General features: G+C 38.8%; 1 protein-coding gene across 9 annotated transcripts in view; it reads left to right on the forward strand.

The window, feature by feature from the left end:
• The window catches only part of WDR48 (WD repeat domain 48), a 46498-nt gene that overhangs the window by 22930 nt on the left and 4872 nt on the right, over positions 1-18696 (forward strand). For all 9 annotated transcript variants that reach the window (XR_011234071.1, XR_011234072.1, XM_069475546.1 and 6 more), the window contains 9 exons: positions 775-999; positions 3239-3313; positions 5845-5947; positions 6835-6932; positions 11757-11864; positions 12163-12259; positions 12744-12839; positions 15354-15459; positions 16358-16445. Coding sequence is in view for 7 of the 9 variants with exons in the window: in XM_069475546.1 (XP_069331647.1) it covers positions 775-999; positions 3239-3313; positions 5845-5947; positions 6835-6932; positions 11757-11864; positions 12163-12259; positions 12744-12839; positions 15354-15459; positions 16358-16445 (996 nt within the window). In the remaining 2 variants the exon portion in view is untranslated. The remainder of the gene's footprint in view (positions 1-774; positions 1000-3238; positions 3314-5844; positions 5948-6834; positions 6933-11756; positions 11865-12162; positions 12260-12743; positions 12840-15353; positions 15460-16357; positions 16446-18696) is intronic.

The raw sequence follows: 18696 nt of genomic DNA on the forward strand, positions 1-18696 counted from the left end.
CAGCAACTTCTATGTAGTTGACTTTCCTGAGCCTTCAGAAATTGTCAGAATTGCAAGTGTTAACTCACTTGAGGCTCATGTATCCAAGGTTACAGAGAGTGAATGGTAAACCTGAGACTAGCTCTTGGCTTCTGACTCCCATCGGTAGAATCCAAGGCTGGCAGGCCATCAGAAGTCCAGAGCCATGAGAGAGGGGATGAGACAGATGTGTAATCCGGGACTCCAAAAGGCCTAGTGTAATGCTTGTGTACAAACTTAGTGTATATCAGAATCACCTGGAGAGCCTGTTAAAGCACTGATTGCTGGGCCCCACCAGAGCTAATGGGCGCCTCATTAGCTCTGGGTGAGACCCAAGAATTTACGTTTTTAACAAGTTCCTAGAGGAGGCTGATGCTGCTGGGACCACACTTTGAGAACCACAGAACTAGTACAGAGTGCTGTCTTAGTTTCAACTGCTTTCAGACTCCACCTCCCTTAGTAGATAGTCTGAATAGGACTTGCCTGCAGGATTAACTGATAATCAACAGGTGGCCAAGTAGAGAGAACAAAGTTAGTTTTGCTGAGAAGTTTCCCCTGCGTAAGCACGCACTATTGACTTTGCTCATATCAGTCTGTGATGCATGCCTGTCAGAAGCCTGTATACCAGAGGCAGAAACACAAGTTGTTAGAATGTGTATGTTCAACAGTATAGAATCAGGGAAGAAGCCAAGCACAAAGCACAGGAAAGCAGAAACTTTTTGGCAGGTTTCTAACCTGACCCTTCTTTGTTTGCAGTGTCTTTCCGGCAGTTCTGATGGGACAATTCGCCTTTGGTCCCTTGGCCAGCAGAGATGTATAGCAACATACCGAGTCCATGATGAAGGTGTTTGGGCCCTGCAAGTCAATGATGCCTTCACACACGTGTATTCTGGAGGAAGAGACAGGAAGATTTATTGTACAGACCTAAGAAACCCTGATATTCGGGTGCTAATTTGTGAAGAAAAAGCACCAGTTCTCAAGGTATGTCATATATTTTAGTTTTATAATTAAGGTTGTTATATATGTTAGCCAAATAAAGCGAAATATATATTAAAACAAGAATGAACTGTGGAGTTGTAAAAAAAATTTTTCATAATAGGTAGAACTTGATAGGGTAAGGAATAGTGGGCACCTGTCTGGTGGAAAAGTGTCAGTGTTAGATACTCAGGGTCAATGCTGGGAGAGTTTGTGTTTTCCTTTTTTTTTTTTTTTTTTCCCTTTGACAGTTTTGTAAGTCATGTGCAGAAGAAATTGTGACTTCTTAGGTATGTTAGTGATGCACATCTTTCCCTCTGGTGGAATTATCTCACACGTGCTCCTGAGCTTGCCTGGCTTTCCTGCCTGTCCTTAGGAGGAGGAATATGACGAGTTACAGTTAACCTCGCAGAGCAGAGCGAGGTGTAGGAAATGTGTCTGTGGTCTCAGGAGCAAGGATGTGGAAGAGCACTCCTGAAGGAGAAAAGGATGGGGAACCTGTGGCCTTCTGATTTCAGTATTGTTCTTTTTTAAGCAGCAAAAGAGGCCAGAAAAGCTTCATCTTTCTCTGCTGCACCCCTTTTAATAAAAGGATTTGTTACGTAAAATTTGGATTCAGTCAAAAGGCTGCACTTAAGGACCAGGAAGGCCACACATTTCCTTGAGGCTACAGGTTCCCCACCCTGGTATGAAGCCTAGACTGAAAAATGGGCAGTCAGCATATGGCAAGATGTTCAGCCTCACTGGTAATCACAGAATTACACATTAAAACAACTGTGAGGAAGTTTTAAGATTTAAAATGGAGGCATAAAGACAGCACCACCCTCTTTTCTCAGAAATCATCTGAAAACAAGAAAAGCTAGAAACAGAACTATGAATACTCGTTATCTACAAAACTAAGTGATATGAAACCCCAGACCACTGCATACAATGGAGGAAGGGCTAAAAAGGGAACAGAACTCTAATGAGACAATTAAAAAGATCCCTGTGGCCTAAGAGCTCAGAAAAAACTGTTCAAATACGGTTCTTTAAAATAGATAGCGTAGGCTGGGCACTGTGGCTCACGCCTGTAATCCCAGCACTCTGGGAAGCCAAGGCGGGAGAATTGCTTGAGGTCAAGAGTTTGAGACCAGCCTGAGCAAGAGTGAGACCCCATTTCTACTAAAAATAGAAAAATTAGCCAGGCGTCATGGCACACACCTGTAGTGCCAGCTACTTGGGAGGCTGAGGCAGGAGGATTGCCTGAGCCCAGGAGTTTGAGGTTGCAGTGAGCTAAGCTGACGCCATGGCACTCTAGCCTGGGCAACAGAGTGAGACTCTGTCTCAATAAATAAATAAATAAATAAATAAAAATAAAGTAAATAAAATAGATAGCATACCCTAATGGACCAAACCAGTAATCCTTTAGAGAAGAAAGGAGTTGAGGCTGCATTAGTAATCATATATACACAGCATGTATGCAGGCAGCAGGCTGACGGGGAGAGACAAGCATGGAGGAGAAACACTCTGCATTGTGAATCCTGCAGCTGCCAGGATCTCTTGACCATGAAAAAAAGACTAAAAGAACTTGGTGCAAATATAACCATGTGTTATAAGGAACATCATTTTGAACTGAGGAGGTTTGCTGCTGGCTAAGAGTCCAGCTCTGGCCCCATCACTCTAAACTGCAGTTTCCTGGTACAGGAAGGATACTGGATGAATGTAGAATGATTCCATTTGTGTGATATATACATGCATATAAATATATATTTTTATATATGCAATATTTTAAAAATATAGAAGAACATATAGTAAACTGTTCCCAGATATCCTGTCCTTAGGTAGGGGGATACTTTTTACTTTTGCTGTATTGTTAGAATGTTTTTTACCAGAAGCATTTTCAAAGAAAAAATAAATGTATTTCCTTGTTATTCACAAAGAAGACAAAAATTAGTGTAGCAAAAACAAAATATTAATGAAAAGTCTTCATCCTTTTGACTGTATCCATTTAGGTCCCTCAAATTAACCACACTTAAAACTGTTTTAGGTGAGAAATCACTCCTATTATATATTTTTAGGGCACTGAATTCCATTAGCAAAGAGACTCCCTCATTTTTCTGTATATCCCTAATTTTTCACACATGCCCAGGTATAGTCAACACATAATTGTTGGATGAAGGAGTTGATATTTAATAATTTATAGCTAGTCCTGGCAGTTCAGAAGAGTTGACATTCCATAAACCAAAATTTTGTGCTTTGTTTCCAGATGGAGCTTGATAGATCTGCTGATCCCTCCCCTGCAATCTGGATTGCAACAACTAAGTCTACAGTAAATAAATGGGTAAGTGAGCCACTGAATACCTGGCAAAAGCTTATAAACATGTAGTTTGTTATCCCAGACCTGCCAGACTCCAATAGCAAATGCTCAATGTGACACTGACTCTGGCATGATTTGGGGCAGTGGCAAAAACCTATGAAGGCAGGTGTGATGCTAAAGATCATGCTAAAATTAAGACAGTAGTCAGAATGAAGCTTCTGACTTCTTTGTTAGGAGCCAAGATACACAGTTGATGTGCCTAGAATAGGCACCGTTGCCAGGTAAAACCAGCAAGTATAGCTTCTGACCTCATGAAGCTGCATCTGAAAATAGGCAGCCCAAGTACCAACAAGGCTGGGAAACTAATCAGGATTGTAATGTTTCTAAACATGACAGAAAGCAGAAAATTATGTTTTCTAATTCATTTCCTTTTTCTTTGTAACATGAAGAACAGAGATAGAAATAGAGGATAAATAGAAGTCATCCAAAGCACTGTTAGGATATTAAGTATGGAATGTCCGATTTCCTTAAGTACTGAGTTTGACAGTTGATATCTCTGACATTTCATTTTGATACTTGTTTTATTTATTTGTTTGTTTGTTTAATTGTGAAAGTACATCCTCATTCTTTCAAATGCACATTTTGCCTTGTGATTATCTTTCAGATTTTTTTTTAGAGCAATTTTTGTGAAATGATAGATAAGTCAAAAAGTCGTGTTATTTTTTAATATGGGTTCCGTCGCAGAACCAATGCAGCGCAGACAGATGGAAATATCAACAAAGCATTTGGGAAGGATGTTGCTAATGAACGCACGTATGTCAGTGGTTGAAGTTCCATTCTGGTGATTTTAACCTTGAAAATGAGCCAAGTGGGTGGACCTGAGACCGAGGTGATAGTGATGAGCTGAAAGCTGTAGAGGAAGTGAATCCATGTCAATCTACGTGTGAATTAGCAAGGTTTGACATTACTATCCCAACAATATTAGACCATTTGAAACAAATCAGCAAGGTAAAGAAGCTGGATAGATGGGTACTACGTGAATTAAAGGAGCATCAAAAGAGAAATTGTCTTTTTTTTTTTTTTTTTTTTTTTTTGAGACAGAGTCTCACTCTGTTGCCCAGGCTAGAGTGAGTGCCGTGGCGTCAGCCTAGCTCACAGCAACCTCAAACTCCTAGGCTCAAGCGATCCTCCTGTCTCAGCCTCCCGAGTAGCTGGGACTACAGGCATGCACCACCATGCCCGGCTAATTTTTTCTATGTATATTTTAGCTGTCCATATAATTTCTTTCTATTTTTAGTAGAGATGGGGTCTCGCTCTTGCTCAGGCTGGTCTCGAACTCCTGAGCTCAAACGATCCGCCCACCTCGGCCTCCCAGAGTGCTAGGATTACAGGCTTGAGCCACCATGCCTGGCCGAGAAATTGTCTTGAAGCTTGCCTTTCTTTGCTGTCATGACATAAAGGCGAACCATTTCTGTACCATATTTTACATGTGATGAAGAATGGATTCTTTCTGACAATTGCAGATGTTCAGCACAGTGGTTGGATAAAGATGAAGTGCTGAAACACAGTCCAAAATCAACTGTTCATCAAAAAAAGCTAATGGTGTCTGTTTGGTGATCCAGCACTGGTATTATCCACTGCAGCTTCATGAAACCTGATCAAGCAATTATAGCAGATGTCTATTGCGACCAGTTGGACGAAATGATGAGGATACTTGTGATTAAGCAGCTAAGATTGGTCGATAGAGACAGGCCAATCCTTTTGCAAGACCACATGTCACAAAAAACAACACTGCTCAAACTACAGAAGCTGGACTTGGAAATTCTGTGTCATCCACCATATTCACCAGACCTTGCACCAACTGACTACCACTTCTTCCAGGCTTTGGACCACTTCTTGCAAGGAAAAATACTCAATTCTCAACAAGCTGTGGAAAATACCTTTCATGATTTCATTACCACTCGTGCTCCAGGCTTCTTCGCTGCTAGCATAAGCAAGCTACTGTTAAGTTGGCAAAACCGTGTCAATAGTTTAGGCGCATACATTGATTAATTGTACTGCTTCTTGTTTGAGATACAATAAACAGAACTTTTGATTCAAAATCAGACTTTTCATACTTAATGACCTAATAATTCTTAAATCTTAATTAAAGATTTAAGCTTTCTTGCTATAAGACTATTTGTAGATAACAAAAGAGAAAGTGTTTGCATTTATTTCTGTTTATATGCAAGTCAAGTGTTCTTTCTGTGTACTTATAAAAGAATGTTATATATCTTATGTAAATTTCATTGTGCCAACTTGGTAATCAACATAATTTTACATGGAAGAGTATTCCTGCTTTTGTACCTAGTTTTCTCTCCCAAGGGACATTTCCTTCTTAATATTTGGTTTTTTTAAAATGATGATAGATAATTGTACTATGACTAAATATTTTTTGCTTGATTTAGCAGTTCTTGAGATTTTCTTTCTTTGACTTTATTTTTCTTGCCACTTGAAACAGACTGGCAAAACTTATAAAACATAAAATGATTCAGTAACAAATTCTGTTCCTTTAGACATTGAAGGGAATTCATAATTTCAGAGCCTCTGGAGATTATGACAATGACTGTACAAATCCTATAACACCCCTTTGTACACAGCCTGACCAGGTTATTAAAGGTAAGAAAATTGGAAGGTATTGTACCTTTTATCAAAATTAATTATAGTTACTAAAAGATTGACAAAAATAAAGGCAATAACCTTTTTTTAAATGTAAATCTGATGTGAACAAAAGACTAATCATATATTGGGTTATGTTTAAGAAAAAGTTATTTTTAAAAGTGCTATTTAGTGCTATTTAGACTTTAAAAAGTGAGCTTTCTTGAGTTAATTTTTTTGCCCAACATCCAGAATAGCCATGGTAAAACCAACAACCACTGTAAAATGTATAGGATTTAATGTCTTTTGACACAAGGCAGAAGAGGACATATACAGTCCTCAAATTTTCAGCTGGTTGTGGCAAAAGAAAACAAAAACAAAAACTAAAACTAAAACAAAAAAATCCAAGGTGTGTTTGTCAGAGCTTGGAATTAGAATTCTTTGTGGCACATTCATCTGTAGTCCAGAGATGTCCATACTGTGACCTTTAGAACAGAATATCCGTTCAGGAGGCATAAAGGAGATGGATGATGGGAAGCAAAAGTTAATGCAAGATGCAACTAATTGAGAGATTTCCTGTTATCATTTGAATTTTTCCCTGTGGGTAAAACTGTTGCTTCTCAAGAGTTTTCCACTAGGAGCTCCTTGAAGTGAAGAGCCCTTTAATCTATAATCTGTTACTAAAAACAGGTTTTGTTTGAATGCTTATAAATGAACATAAATAGTTGAATTGCCTTAAATTGCCTTAGATATAATTATGTAGTCTTCTGGTTCACCTTCTCCTTTCTGGTGGCTGGTATGGTTTATGTTCCTGTTACATTTGAGTTAACAGTTATTGGCACACTGTGAACTTTAACGTAGAAGGATTGTTTTGCTAATTGTGTTTTTTTTTTTTTTTTTTCCGTTAGGGGGTGCTAGTATTATTCAGTGCCACATTCTTAATGATAAGAGACATATATTAACCAAAGATACCAATAATAATGTGGCATATTGGGATATATTGAAGGTGAGTATCTGTTTTGGATTAAATTATAGGTTGTTGGATCATGCACCCCCTTTATTTTTCATATATATATTTTACATATATGATAATCAAGATGATATATAAATTAAGATTTAATCACAGTAATACCTTTTTTGGGAGTGGATACTTTCTTATGCAAATATTAGATAAGGCCATAGTTTATCTTTAAGCACCTAAACTGTTTGAATGGAACCATTTTCTCTGGTTAGTACATTGCAAACAGTATTATGTAGTGTCTTGCCTTAAAATGAATACATCAGTGTTTCTCATCCTGGACTCTATTGACATTTGGGGGTGGGGGGCGGTAGGGGAGCTGTTCTGTGCATTGTAGGATGTTTAGCAGCATTCCTATCTTCGACCCACTAGATGCTGGTAGTACCCCCCTCCCCTCAGTTGTGAGAATCAAAAACATCTCCAGACATTGCCAAATGTTTAGAGGGAGGAAGGAAAAGAATGGCGCAAAATCACCCAAGGTTGAGACCCACTAGAGTGCACAAAATAAGTTTGGCTGTTTCTTGAGATTTATTATAACTCTCACTTTGAGCATAAGCTAAAACTCTGGGTCTTATTATGATGACTCCTTCTGGGACAGTTGCCTTCTGCTATTTAACCACATTCTAAATAGCATTGAAGAATTTGTAGGTAGATTGAAAAGTTAGTCTGCCTTTATGATTCTCACCAGTGTCCATCCCCCTTAGTGTTGATAATGTATTTGTTCATTTTTCCAGAAAATATTTCCTGGATTGAATGAATATTGTGTGCAAGGAACTACCTGTGTTTAAGGGTCATAAATGATGGAAAAAATCTGCACCATGATCCCTTCTGGTAGGAGGGACAAGAGTGCCTCTTGTGAAATGTGAAAACCTTATAAAGAAGAAACAGATCACAGGATAGCTCATGGACAGGGGCAGTTACTTACAACTGGAGAAGTCAGGAAGCTTCATGGTGGAGAAATTATTTGAACAAGGACTTAGAAGTTTCCAGCAAATGGTAATGGGGAAGGGCATTTCAGGAAGAGGAAGTGAATGGCAAAGGCACAGATGAGGGATGGTATATTCTTATTTAGGGCAAGGTGAGCAGTTTTGTTTATTTGAAGACCAGAGTAAATATAAGGGAGTGGTAGGGGTGAAAGGATGAAAAGATGACATATATAGGTCATTTCTCAAAGAGTCTCAAATTGTAGGCCCCAGAGTTGGCCTTTCTTTGGTACTCCCAGAAGAATCTTAGATAATTTTGAGCAGGAAAATCACGTGTAGAGTAGTAATAGTATATATAATGGGAAACCAGAAGTTGGAAGACAGTTGTCTTAAGCATAGTGATTTCGGGATCTAAAGGAAGAGACAGATGTTGTGTATATTATAAAGGAAGAATTGAAAAGAGCTAGTGTTTTGGTTAAGATCCTGGTTATCAAGAAGAGAGATTAGTTTATGTTAACTTCATGATTGAAACAATAAGATAAGCAAGTTTCTTGCTGGGAAAAAGGGATTGTCTCTCAATAGAAATCTTGGCCTGACCACCACTTACCCTCCCTGGAGGGTAGCTATGTGGGAAGTCCATTATGAAACAGTTGCTTGGTGAGCATGGTTTCAGAACAAGACACTTTAGTTATTTGAGTAGAAGGTTTAATTGCAACAGGCTCCAAAAGTCTGATTAGTTTTTCTCTATAATAAAAAGATGACTTTCAGGGGGCTGGAAACTCACATTTATTTCAGAGGGGGGTCCCATGGGCACCAGGGGGATCCAGAGCAGCCCTAAGGGAACTCATCAGCAGAAATTCTTTATTCTTCACTTTGATACCACTAATGTAGCCCTAGCTCTGTCCTGTGGCTGGACTTCATTCATTTCATGCTGCCCAGCACCTGATTGTCTCCAGAATACCCAAGAGAATCTGACCAGGCCAGCTATTCTTTGAGAGTTGACCTACTGATTTTCTGTGAATGGATCTGTTGTCCACCTCTTGACCTAGTTAGCTGAAGCTTGGGTAGAGTCCTGCTATCTGAATGGGAGGTATAATAGTTTTACTTAGGTGTCTAGCATACACCATGATTAGCATTTCTGTGCATCTAGCAACTTCCTATATCCAGATACTAGACCTTGAAGTTTTCAGATCAAATGAACAGTGTAATCGACACGAAATTAAACTGTTGGAAAGTCAGGAATATTTAGGAACATAGGCTTATGGGTTGGACAGAGCTGCATTCTAATCTTGGCTCTGCCATCTATTAGCTGAGTGGTCTAGGGAACATGCTGAACTTCTTTAAACCTGTTTCTTCATTCCTAAGATGCTGGTGGTACCTGTTTCTTGGTGATGTTGAGAAGTATTTAGCATAGTGTCTGGTACATAATAGTTAGGAGGCTGTTGCACTAATACAGGTGAAAGATAATATTTGTCTAGACTAGAGTAGGAACAAGGGAGAAGGAGAAAATGAATGATTAGAAAAATATTTAGGCCTAGGAATAAGAGTGATACTTTAATGAAAGGAGTATGACAGAAAGGAAGAAACAAGGATCAGTCCCAGGTTTCTGGATTGGTTAGTTTGGTGAATGGAAGTGATAGAGGGAACATAAAATGAAAAATGGGTTATTAAGAGAAAGGGACATGCTGAGAAAGATGACAAATTTGAGTTTATATGGGATATCTGGGTAGAGGTGTCTGGTAGGCAGACAGCTGTACAGTCTAATGCGTTGATTAAAGAACTGAACTGGAGAAAAAGGTTCAGGAGTCATCAGCTTATGAATTACAGTTGAGGTCATGAGAAATGTCAGAGTCTCCAAGGGACATGTCTCAACTAAGAAAAGAAACTGGGTCATCATTCTTTCAGGGATGTTGGGAAAAGAGAAAGCCACAAAGGTATATGATAAAAATGGGTAAGAAAACCAAGAACCCACAATAGCTCAAGAGCTAATTGAGTGTTTGAGAAAGGCTGATGTTAATCGCATCAGCCTGCTGAGAGTTCATTTAAGAGTTTATTATAACATACACATGGATTTAAACAATAAAGTCCTAAGGGCAAAAGCCGAGATGGAGTGGGTTGAGTTGTGATTAGGAAATAAAGAAATGAAGAATTTAAGTGGAGATAATCTTGAAGAAATTTGACTTTGTCGAGGTGTAGCTGGAGAAGATTTATGGGTAAGAGAGGGCCAAGGGAGTGTTTTGTTTTTGTTTGATTTTGTTTTGGCATTTGGGTATTTTTAAAATGGCAAAAATTTGAGCATGTTTCACTGCTTATGGGGGGAAGCCAGTGGAGACATGAGAGGGTACCTGATAGGACAAGGTCCCAAGAAGCAAGAGATGAGGGGAACCAGAGCACAGCCAGAAGGGACACTTTTTCCCTTGTACTGGGAAGAACGGTAGCAGAATGTTACAGGGATTTTCTCAATGCTTCTCTTTTTGAGAAGAAAGAGTCAGAGTCATGTGCTGATGTTGGTGGGGAGGTGGCAACTTCAAAAGTATGAGTAGAGATTTGACAAACTTCCTATGGAGAGCTGACTTTGGAAACAAAAGAAATCCCAGGTAGCATTAGTGATCCAGTTGAGGTTGGAGACCATGCATTTATAGTGGCAATATTATCAAGGAGCTGAGAGGCCAGTAAGTCGTACATGTAGACAGTAATGTTGTCCAGGATGAAAGCAAGAACTTGAGGTGGACTGCAAGACAGTGAGCCCCAGGGCTCAAGTCTCCAGTAAATGAGGGAGAGTGACCATGGAGGTAGCTAGATGGCAATGAAGGAAAGTTTCTAGCAGCTAAATGACACGAGCCTCAAAGAAATAGGAGTTTTTACATGGAGATGGTGGAGTAATGATCTCCGTGTGGCATTGGGGAGCAATGGGATATGGGAGAATAAGCACAGTCTCCCTTTGAAAAGATGCCTGACAAAGTGGGACCCTCAAGAAAGAGCCAACTTGCTGTTAGGATAAAGAGGAAGGGAGTGTTCTGTGCTACAGTTCAGAATTGATGTGAGCTGCAATTGGAAATACCACTTGGCACCAGAGAAAATTCAAGATATACTTTTGGGGAGCACACATATTTAGAGAATGAGAGAAGGAACAAGGAAGGATTATAATAATCAAAAAAAGAAACTTCTAAAATACTGCCTACTAGCACTCTGGGAGGCCGAGGTGGGAGGATCTCTTGAGGTCAGGAGTTCAAGACCAGTCTGAGCAAAAGCAAGACCCCATCTCTACTAAAAATGCAAAAATAAGCTGGGTGCAATGGTGCATGCCTATAGTCCCAGCAACTCAGGAGGCTGAGGTTGGAGGATCACTTGAGCCCAGGTGTTTGAGGCTGCAGTGAGCTATGATGATACCACTGCACTCTACCCAGGGCAACAGAGTAAGACTCTGTCTCAAAAAAAACAAAAAACAAAAACAAACACACACAAGGGAATTAAAATACTGCCTATAGCTGTTGTCTTCGGTTATAGGATAACTTTACAGTTCTCTTAAAGTAAGCACTTAATAACTTATTTGTTCTTTGGAGATTTTTTTTTCCCCCTTTACTTTTGAGTTTCTTTTGACATTGCTTCCAGGTAAGTGTGGTAGTATGTCAATATCAACAAACTTAAATTATAATTTAAAGTAATATTTTGGGGTTTTTTTAATTTAAAATTTTAGTAGCAGCAGATAGTTACTTGAAGGCAAACACTTTTAAGATTAAAAAAGAAATTGACCACTTTTTTTTGAACTGTATTTTAGACTTTTCCATTTAGACAAATGTGAAAATGTGTAAACTTTTGAATAACAAAATCAGAATCAAATGGATTAACCACTTAATATTGATCATTATACTTTCTTTTTGATGTATAGGCATGTAAAGTTGAAGATCTGGGCAAAGTAGATTTTGAAGATGAAATTAAGAAAAGATTTAAAATGGTGTATGTGCCAAATTGGTTCTCAGTAGACTTAAAAACAGGGGTAAGTTAGCAGTCAATATTTGTGTAATTTGGGATAGTTGAAGATTTCCCATATAGTTCATAATTATTATTAGTTGCAGAGTCCTTTGTTTTTAAGTATGAAAGAAAAAAAATTTTGTGTTGATACTTACAAAATGCAGTTTAAATGCCTTTGGTATCCCAATAAACTAAATTGTATTAGTAGTTGCATTGAATCACATGAAACACATTTTGGTCCCTGTACAAATAAATAAAGGTTTAGAGACTTATTTGGAGAATGTATTCAAAGGCATGCCACTAACAGCTTTTTCCTTTGACAGATGTTGACTATTACTTTGGATGAGAGTGACTGTTTTGCTGCTTGGGTTTCTGCAAAAGATGCTGGTTTCAACAGCCCTGATGGGTCAGATCCCAAATGTGAGTTTAAGTGTCCTTCCATTTTCTTCTTCCCTCTGAAAGAGAAGTGGATCTGGGCTATTTTATTGCTATCATGTTTGTAAAAGTCCTTTAGATTTTGTTTGTTATATCTTTGGTAAGTATTCTTCTAAGAACGTGATATGTAGAAATACCTGATGTGTATAAATACAGTTTTAGTGGCTTCATATGGAAATAGCCCTTTAAAGAACGTAATTTTTGTTTTTGTTTGTTTTAAAGAATGACTGTATCTGAACAACCAAGTAGAATATCAGTTTGTATTATCATTGCTTTAAACATTCTAAGATAAAATTTTAGCAGATTTGGCAAAATCTCTAAAGTTTTGATTTTAAACATCATTGGCATTGGATTAAGATTTTTAATATCAGAATATGTGGAAACTTAAAATTTTTATTTCTTCTATTTTTAGGTTAAAGCTAATTAACTCTTTTCCATTTCTTTATCTTTTTAATTAACTTTTTTGCAGTGAATTTAGGAGGTCTTTTACTCCAGGCACTCCTAGAATATTGGCCAAGAACACACATAAATCCAGTAGATGAAGAAGAAAATGAAGTAAACCATGGTTAGTATTTTTAGATTCAGATAATTGGGTAAGAATTACTCAGAACTAAAAGATACTTAAACTGTTTGCTAAAATGTGACATAATAAATATTTGTGGTGTGCCCAATTTATTGTCCTCCCTTCCACATTGCAAAGTAAGAGCATCCATCAAGTCTTAACTGAGACTGTGATTCCAAGAAAGCCGACTGTCTTGTGGTGTGGCTTTCACTTAGATTGCTCAAGATAGACAAAATAAACCCTATAGATATCCAAATGACCTTTGCCTTAAAGTTAGGCACGTTAGCAGGCTTATTCCAAAAATATTCCTCAGAGTATCTGTGACCTTTTGGATTTACCTCTAAAGCTAGCTAATTAGCTGTACCAGAAAGCCATGTTTGTCATTGCATGGTCATACTTCATGTTGGCTTGAAATGTTGGTATTTCCTAGCTTGATGATATGCCTGATTTTGACGCTGAATGTTTAAAAAAAAAAAAATACCCCAAATCCCAACTTAGAAGTGGCAGGATACATGAACAAGTATGTATAAAGAATAAATGTCATCGAGGACATTCAAAAGATGTGTGTGCCACAGTCAGTGGCAGTAACTTTCTCTGGGCAGCAGAGGAGAACATGTTTTGAATGTATGCATTTGGCTCAGTTTGATTAAAGGAAGGGGAAAGAAAAGAACTTAGAATTTCACATCTCGTGTAACCTACAGCTGGTTGAGGAGTCATTGAGTCCCACCTACTGAGACTTACTCTACTGAAGATTCTCTGCTGACCACCAGGAGTGAGCAACAATGGCGAGTACCTCCTGCCAGGGACTTTGTTCTGGCTGACAGATTCATCCATAATGATTTGTAGAATTTAAATCTCTCATGAGAGGATGACATGCTTCCTTAAAAACCAGTCTTCTGATGTCCCTGTCAGAGAGAGGGCACTGGCCCCATCCATGGTGGCTTTTCTTTTACATCACCTGGCCCACTTTGCTCCCTGTCAGAATTGTACCGTGGACTGTGAGCCAGAGAAACTAATGGGAAATCTTTCCACAGAGGGTCAAGAAAGCTAGGTTCTGGTGTGGGCTCTATTGATTAACAACTATGTTGCTGTGAGCAGGTCATTTCGAGTTAGACAGGATGCCCTCAGAGGCCCAAATAAACAGTAAAGATTAAGTAATCAGGCCGGGCGCGGTGGCTCATGCCTGTAATCCTAGCACTCTGGGAGGCCAAGGCGGGTGGATCGCTCGAGGTCAGGAGTTCGAGACCAGCCTGAGCAAGAGCGAGACCCCGTCTCTACTAAAAATAGAAAGAAATTATATGGACAACTAAAAAATATATATAGAAAAAATTAGCCGGGCATGGTGGCGCATGCCTGTAGTCCCAGCTACTCGGGAGGCTGAGGCAGGAGGATCGCTTAAGCCCAGGAGTTTGAGGTTGCTGTGAGCTAGACTGACGCCACGGCACTCACTCTAGCCCGGGCAACAGAGTGAGACTCTGTCTCAAAAAAAAAAAAAAAAAAAAAGATTAAGTAATCAAAAACCGTGGTAAACTCAGCACCCCTTGGATCCAGGCTGGGAAAAGGTGGGGGCGCTGCAAGGAAGAAATCACCAGAAACCCCACATCATCCCTTATATCACACTGCCGTGGGAAAGAAGGCAGGGCAGGGCTTGCCTACATCCTCATCCAGAGCTCAGGCTGTGGCATCTGCACCATGCTCAGTGGACACTCCAGAATTGTTCAGATGGTGTTTGGTTAGCAGCTCGAGTATTCAGACCCCTTAGCAAGCCTCAGGTGGGGGTACTAAGGACACATGGGCATGGCCCTTGTCCTTCAGGGGCTTATGTTCTGTTAGGGCAGAGAGCTACTTAACAGAAAGTATTCTGAGAGAGAGAGAGAAGTATTGGGTGCTAGGAGAGAGGTTCCACAAGTGCTGTAGGACTTCAGAGGGTGAGAATTGCTTCCAGTTTCAATAGGGAAATGGTCATGAATGAGTTGGCACTTGAGTCGGAGTCAACTGCGCTGGATCAAAAGATTACAAAGAATGCAGAGTGGAAATGAAATCTGCAGAGAACAATAAAATTGTGGCCTCTTTGAGGATTTTATTTTTCCCTCATACCTCTGTCATTAACTGTGGCTGCCCTTAAACATGTTCTTTTTTTCTCAAGAAATTTTTCAGAGCTTGGCATTCTACAACAGAAACCCAGATAATCATTTATAAACAGGCTGTCCTAGACTTCCTTGTGGCTGAAGTAGTTGTTTATGTTTTTGTTTTGAATCTCAAACATTAATCTCTTCTTTTATTAAAATCCTCCAAAATGTAGTCATTTCTCATGAAATACACTACAAGTTGTCATGTTTCTTATTTTCAGGAATTTAACTTTTGCTTGTTTTTTGACCTTTATTTCTAAATGGCTAACTTATAGGACTTTTGACTTTAAAAATCCTGCAATTTTGGAAGCTTGTGGAAGTAAAATGTTTAGAATCTGTGTTTTTAGCACTAACTCTGGATACTAACACCACCTGCATCTTTTCCTAGTAAATGGGGAGCACGAGAACCGAGTACAGAAGGGAAATGGATATTTTCAGGTGCCCCCCCACACACCCGTGATCTTCGGTGAAGCTGGAGGTCGCACACTGTTCAGGTATGGGTAAGAAGGGCCAGAGGCCCTGCCTGAGAAAGCTTCCCATTTGCTAAGAAGTATTGACTCAAAACAGATGTTAGAAGTTTATTTGTTTATTGTTAACTTTTAGGGATGCCAGAGATTGGAAACTTTCCCACATCCATGAGATAGTGAAATGCTTGTTGCTGTTAGACCACATTCTATTAATAGTTCTATCTAATAATTGAGAAGACAACCTCTAGTGTTAAAATGAGTTAGATACTTTGCCTCAAGGCAGCTCCTCTAGTGGTCTCTGCAAGAAACTCTCACTTTGTCTTACTCTGCTTATGTGACTGCACGGGTCAGGGAACAAATGGAAGAAGACCAGAAGTCTCTGCCCACAGATGAGCTTTAGAGTAGGTTAATACCGTCCTTCAAGCTGGGCCAGCCAAGATGAGCAGGGCAGCTCCTGGGAATTGTTGTGGCTGATGTTGGCCTGACCTGAGGTGCCAAGCAGTCATGTATGGGACCCTGCAGGGAAGGGCTGGACTGGTTCACCTCCCAAGTTGCCACTGAAGCCCTGATGGAGCCAGAGGGAGAGCCTTCTAGTCTTCTATAGGTGCCAGAAGTAAGAAAAATGCTTGTCTTACCCTTGAGTGCAGAATTCTCTCTCTTTATGGTAGTTTCCTGAGAGTGGTTATCAGAAATATCCTGGCCCCCATTGCATGTGAAGGCCTTTGCCATGCACTGTAGCACTGGCAGATGACCTTTATTGAGTGCTTTGCTTGCACCCAGGTTTCCTATTGTCACTGAAGGACTCAGAGAAGCAGCTATAGTATATGTGCATGGCCTTGTAATCTATGGGCCTCTAAAGTTTGTTAACAGTGATTTTGTCATCTGCATTTGTTGTGCCACTTACTACCTGCTGGATTATGTTTAGGCTGCTGTGCCGAGATTCCGGGGGTGAGACTGAGTCAATGCTTCTTAATGAGACGGTGCCACAATGGGTAATTGACATCACTGTGGATGTAAGTGTCCTCCACTCTCACTTTGTCCTTTTATTTTTTTCCAACTTAATAAATTAACTGATTTAGACAATATAATCTTAAATCTTAAAAAACACTAGATTCCCAAGTGAAATCTCCATCTGCCTCCTTGCAGTTCCAAAGTTGCAGAAGTAGTATTGATAATTATTTATATAGTTATCTTGGTTGGGTTTTAATTATAAAAATAAACGATTTTTCAATAAATAATAAATGAATGAAGTAAAACTCTCATTTCTTCCCCATTCATTCTTGCCCATTCATTCTCTGTCCTTCCTCCCAGAGATAATAACTATTAATAAGTTAATGCATAGCCTTCAGTACTTTTTTCTTTGCATACACAAGCATATATTTATTTACATATATGTATAGTTCATTTTATTTTGCACAAAATCTCTTACACATACTGTTCTGCAACTTTTTTTTCACTTAAAAATGTATCTTAGCCATCTTTTCATGTCTGTACATATGGACCATTCCTTTTTAATGTCTGCATAATATTCCATATTATAAATGGTACCATAATTTATTTAATCAGTCCTCTATTAATGGACATTTAGGTTGTTTCCAATGTTTTCTATTACAAACAGTGCTTCAGTGAACATCCATGTACATATTTTTGTGTACTTTTTAGGATAAATTCCTAGAAGTGGAATTGCTGGATCAAAGGGTATGCACATTTTAAATTTTGATAGATATTGCCAAATTGCCCTCCACGAAGGCTACACCAGTTTACACTCTCACCATCAGTGTCTGAGTGCCCATTCCCCCACACCTGCACCAACGCTGGATACTTTTAATCTTTGCTAAAAGATAGCCAAATGTTATCTCATTGTTTTAATATGGATTTTTTAAAAATTCATAGTGAGGTTAAGCATCTTTTCATATTGGCCTTTGTATTTCTTCTGTGAATTACCTGTTCATATTCTTTACCCATTTTTCTATTGGGTCATTTGTATTTCTTATTGATATATGAGAGTTCTTTATATTCAATATTAACCCTTTGACTATTATCTGTGTCTCTCATTTAAATTTTTACTTTGTTCATAGTGTCTTTTGCCAGGTGAAAAGTTTTAATTATATAATCAAAAGTTTAATTAATCAAATTCATCCTTTATGACTCTGAGTTTGATGTCTTATTTAGGTATTTCCCACTCTAAAGTAACAAAAATGTTCTCCTATATTCTCTTCTAGTACCTTTATGATAATTTTTTATGTCTAGATCTTTAACCTACTAGAATTCATTCTTCCGCTTGGTGTGAGGTAGGATTCAAACTTTTCCCAAGGAGATAGCCAGTGTGCCAGCACAATTTATTAACTAATCTATCCTTTTTCTGCTAATTTGAAATGCTGTCTGTATCATGTACTAAATGTATACCTGAATCTGTTTCTAGACTCTTGTTATGTACCGTTGGCTTATTTTATATATTCCTAAAGCCGTATGAAAAGGAATTTAATCTCTAGAACCTTTAGAAAATATATTTTCTATCCCATACATACCTCCAAGAACTTAAAGCCAGTGTAACACCTGATGGGTATTCTGTGGTCTTCTCTATGTCCGAGCTACCCATAAACCACTACTTCCTTTGAGTGTGAAACTCACCTGGGGTGCATTGCTGACCTTAGACCTGTGGCCTATTGCTGAGAGGAAACATCCAGATAGGATATGACATGGAAGCTCGGAGGGGATTAATACCCTGAGAAAAGATGACCAGATAATTTTGTCCTTCATCTAAGTATGTGGTTTACCTCATGGGAAACATCTAGGTTCTTGGCTGACGTTTCCACTCTTTCTTAAAACCTCAGACCTCATTCTGATGTCAGAGGGAAAGAGAATGGGAGGACCTGATTGGCCTTTTCAGTTGGATAATGGGCCTCACCAGCGTAGAGTGTGTGGCTTTGCTCAAAGGTGAATGTTGTGGGTTTCTCTCAAGACACCCAAGTTTTTGTTTGGGCCTTTAGGTGTTAGCCCCAACATTTTAATGCAGAATACTGATATTTTGGTTTTTATGGCTTGAAAAATTGAAGTTTGTTTCCCTTTAATACCTTGTACTGTTATTGAAGAAGCACCAATGCTATAATTTTTTATTGCCACTAATACTACATATAATTTGTTTTTACATATCTTTTATTACAAAACTAGATGTTACACTTTTCTGATAAATTTTTTCAGAGGTTGACTTAGATAATTTGATTGCTTACTATAAACGTCATAGAAAGTTACTTTTAATTGTAA

The sequence above is a fragment of the Eulemur rufifrons genome, chromosome 7, assembly GCF_041146395.1.
Source record: "Eulemur rufifrons isolate Redbay chromosome 7, OSU_ERuf_1, whole genome shotgun sequence".
NCBI lineage: Eukaryota > Metazoa > Chordata > Mammalia > Primates > Lemuridae > Eulemur > Eulemur rufifrons.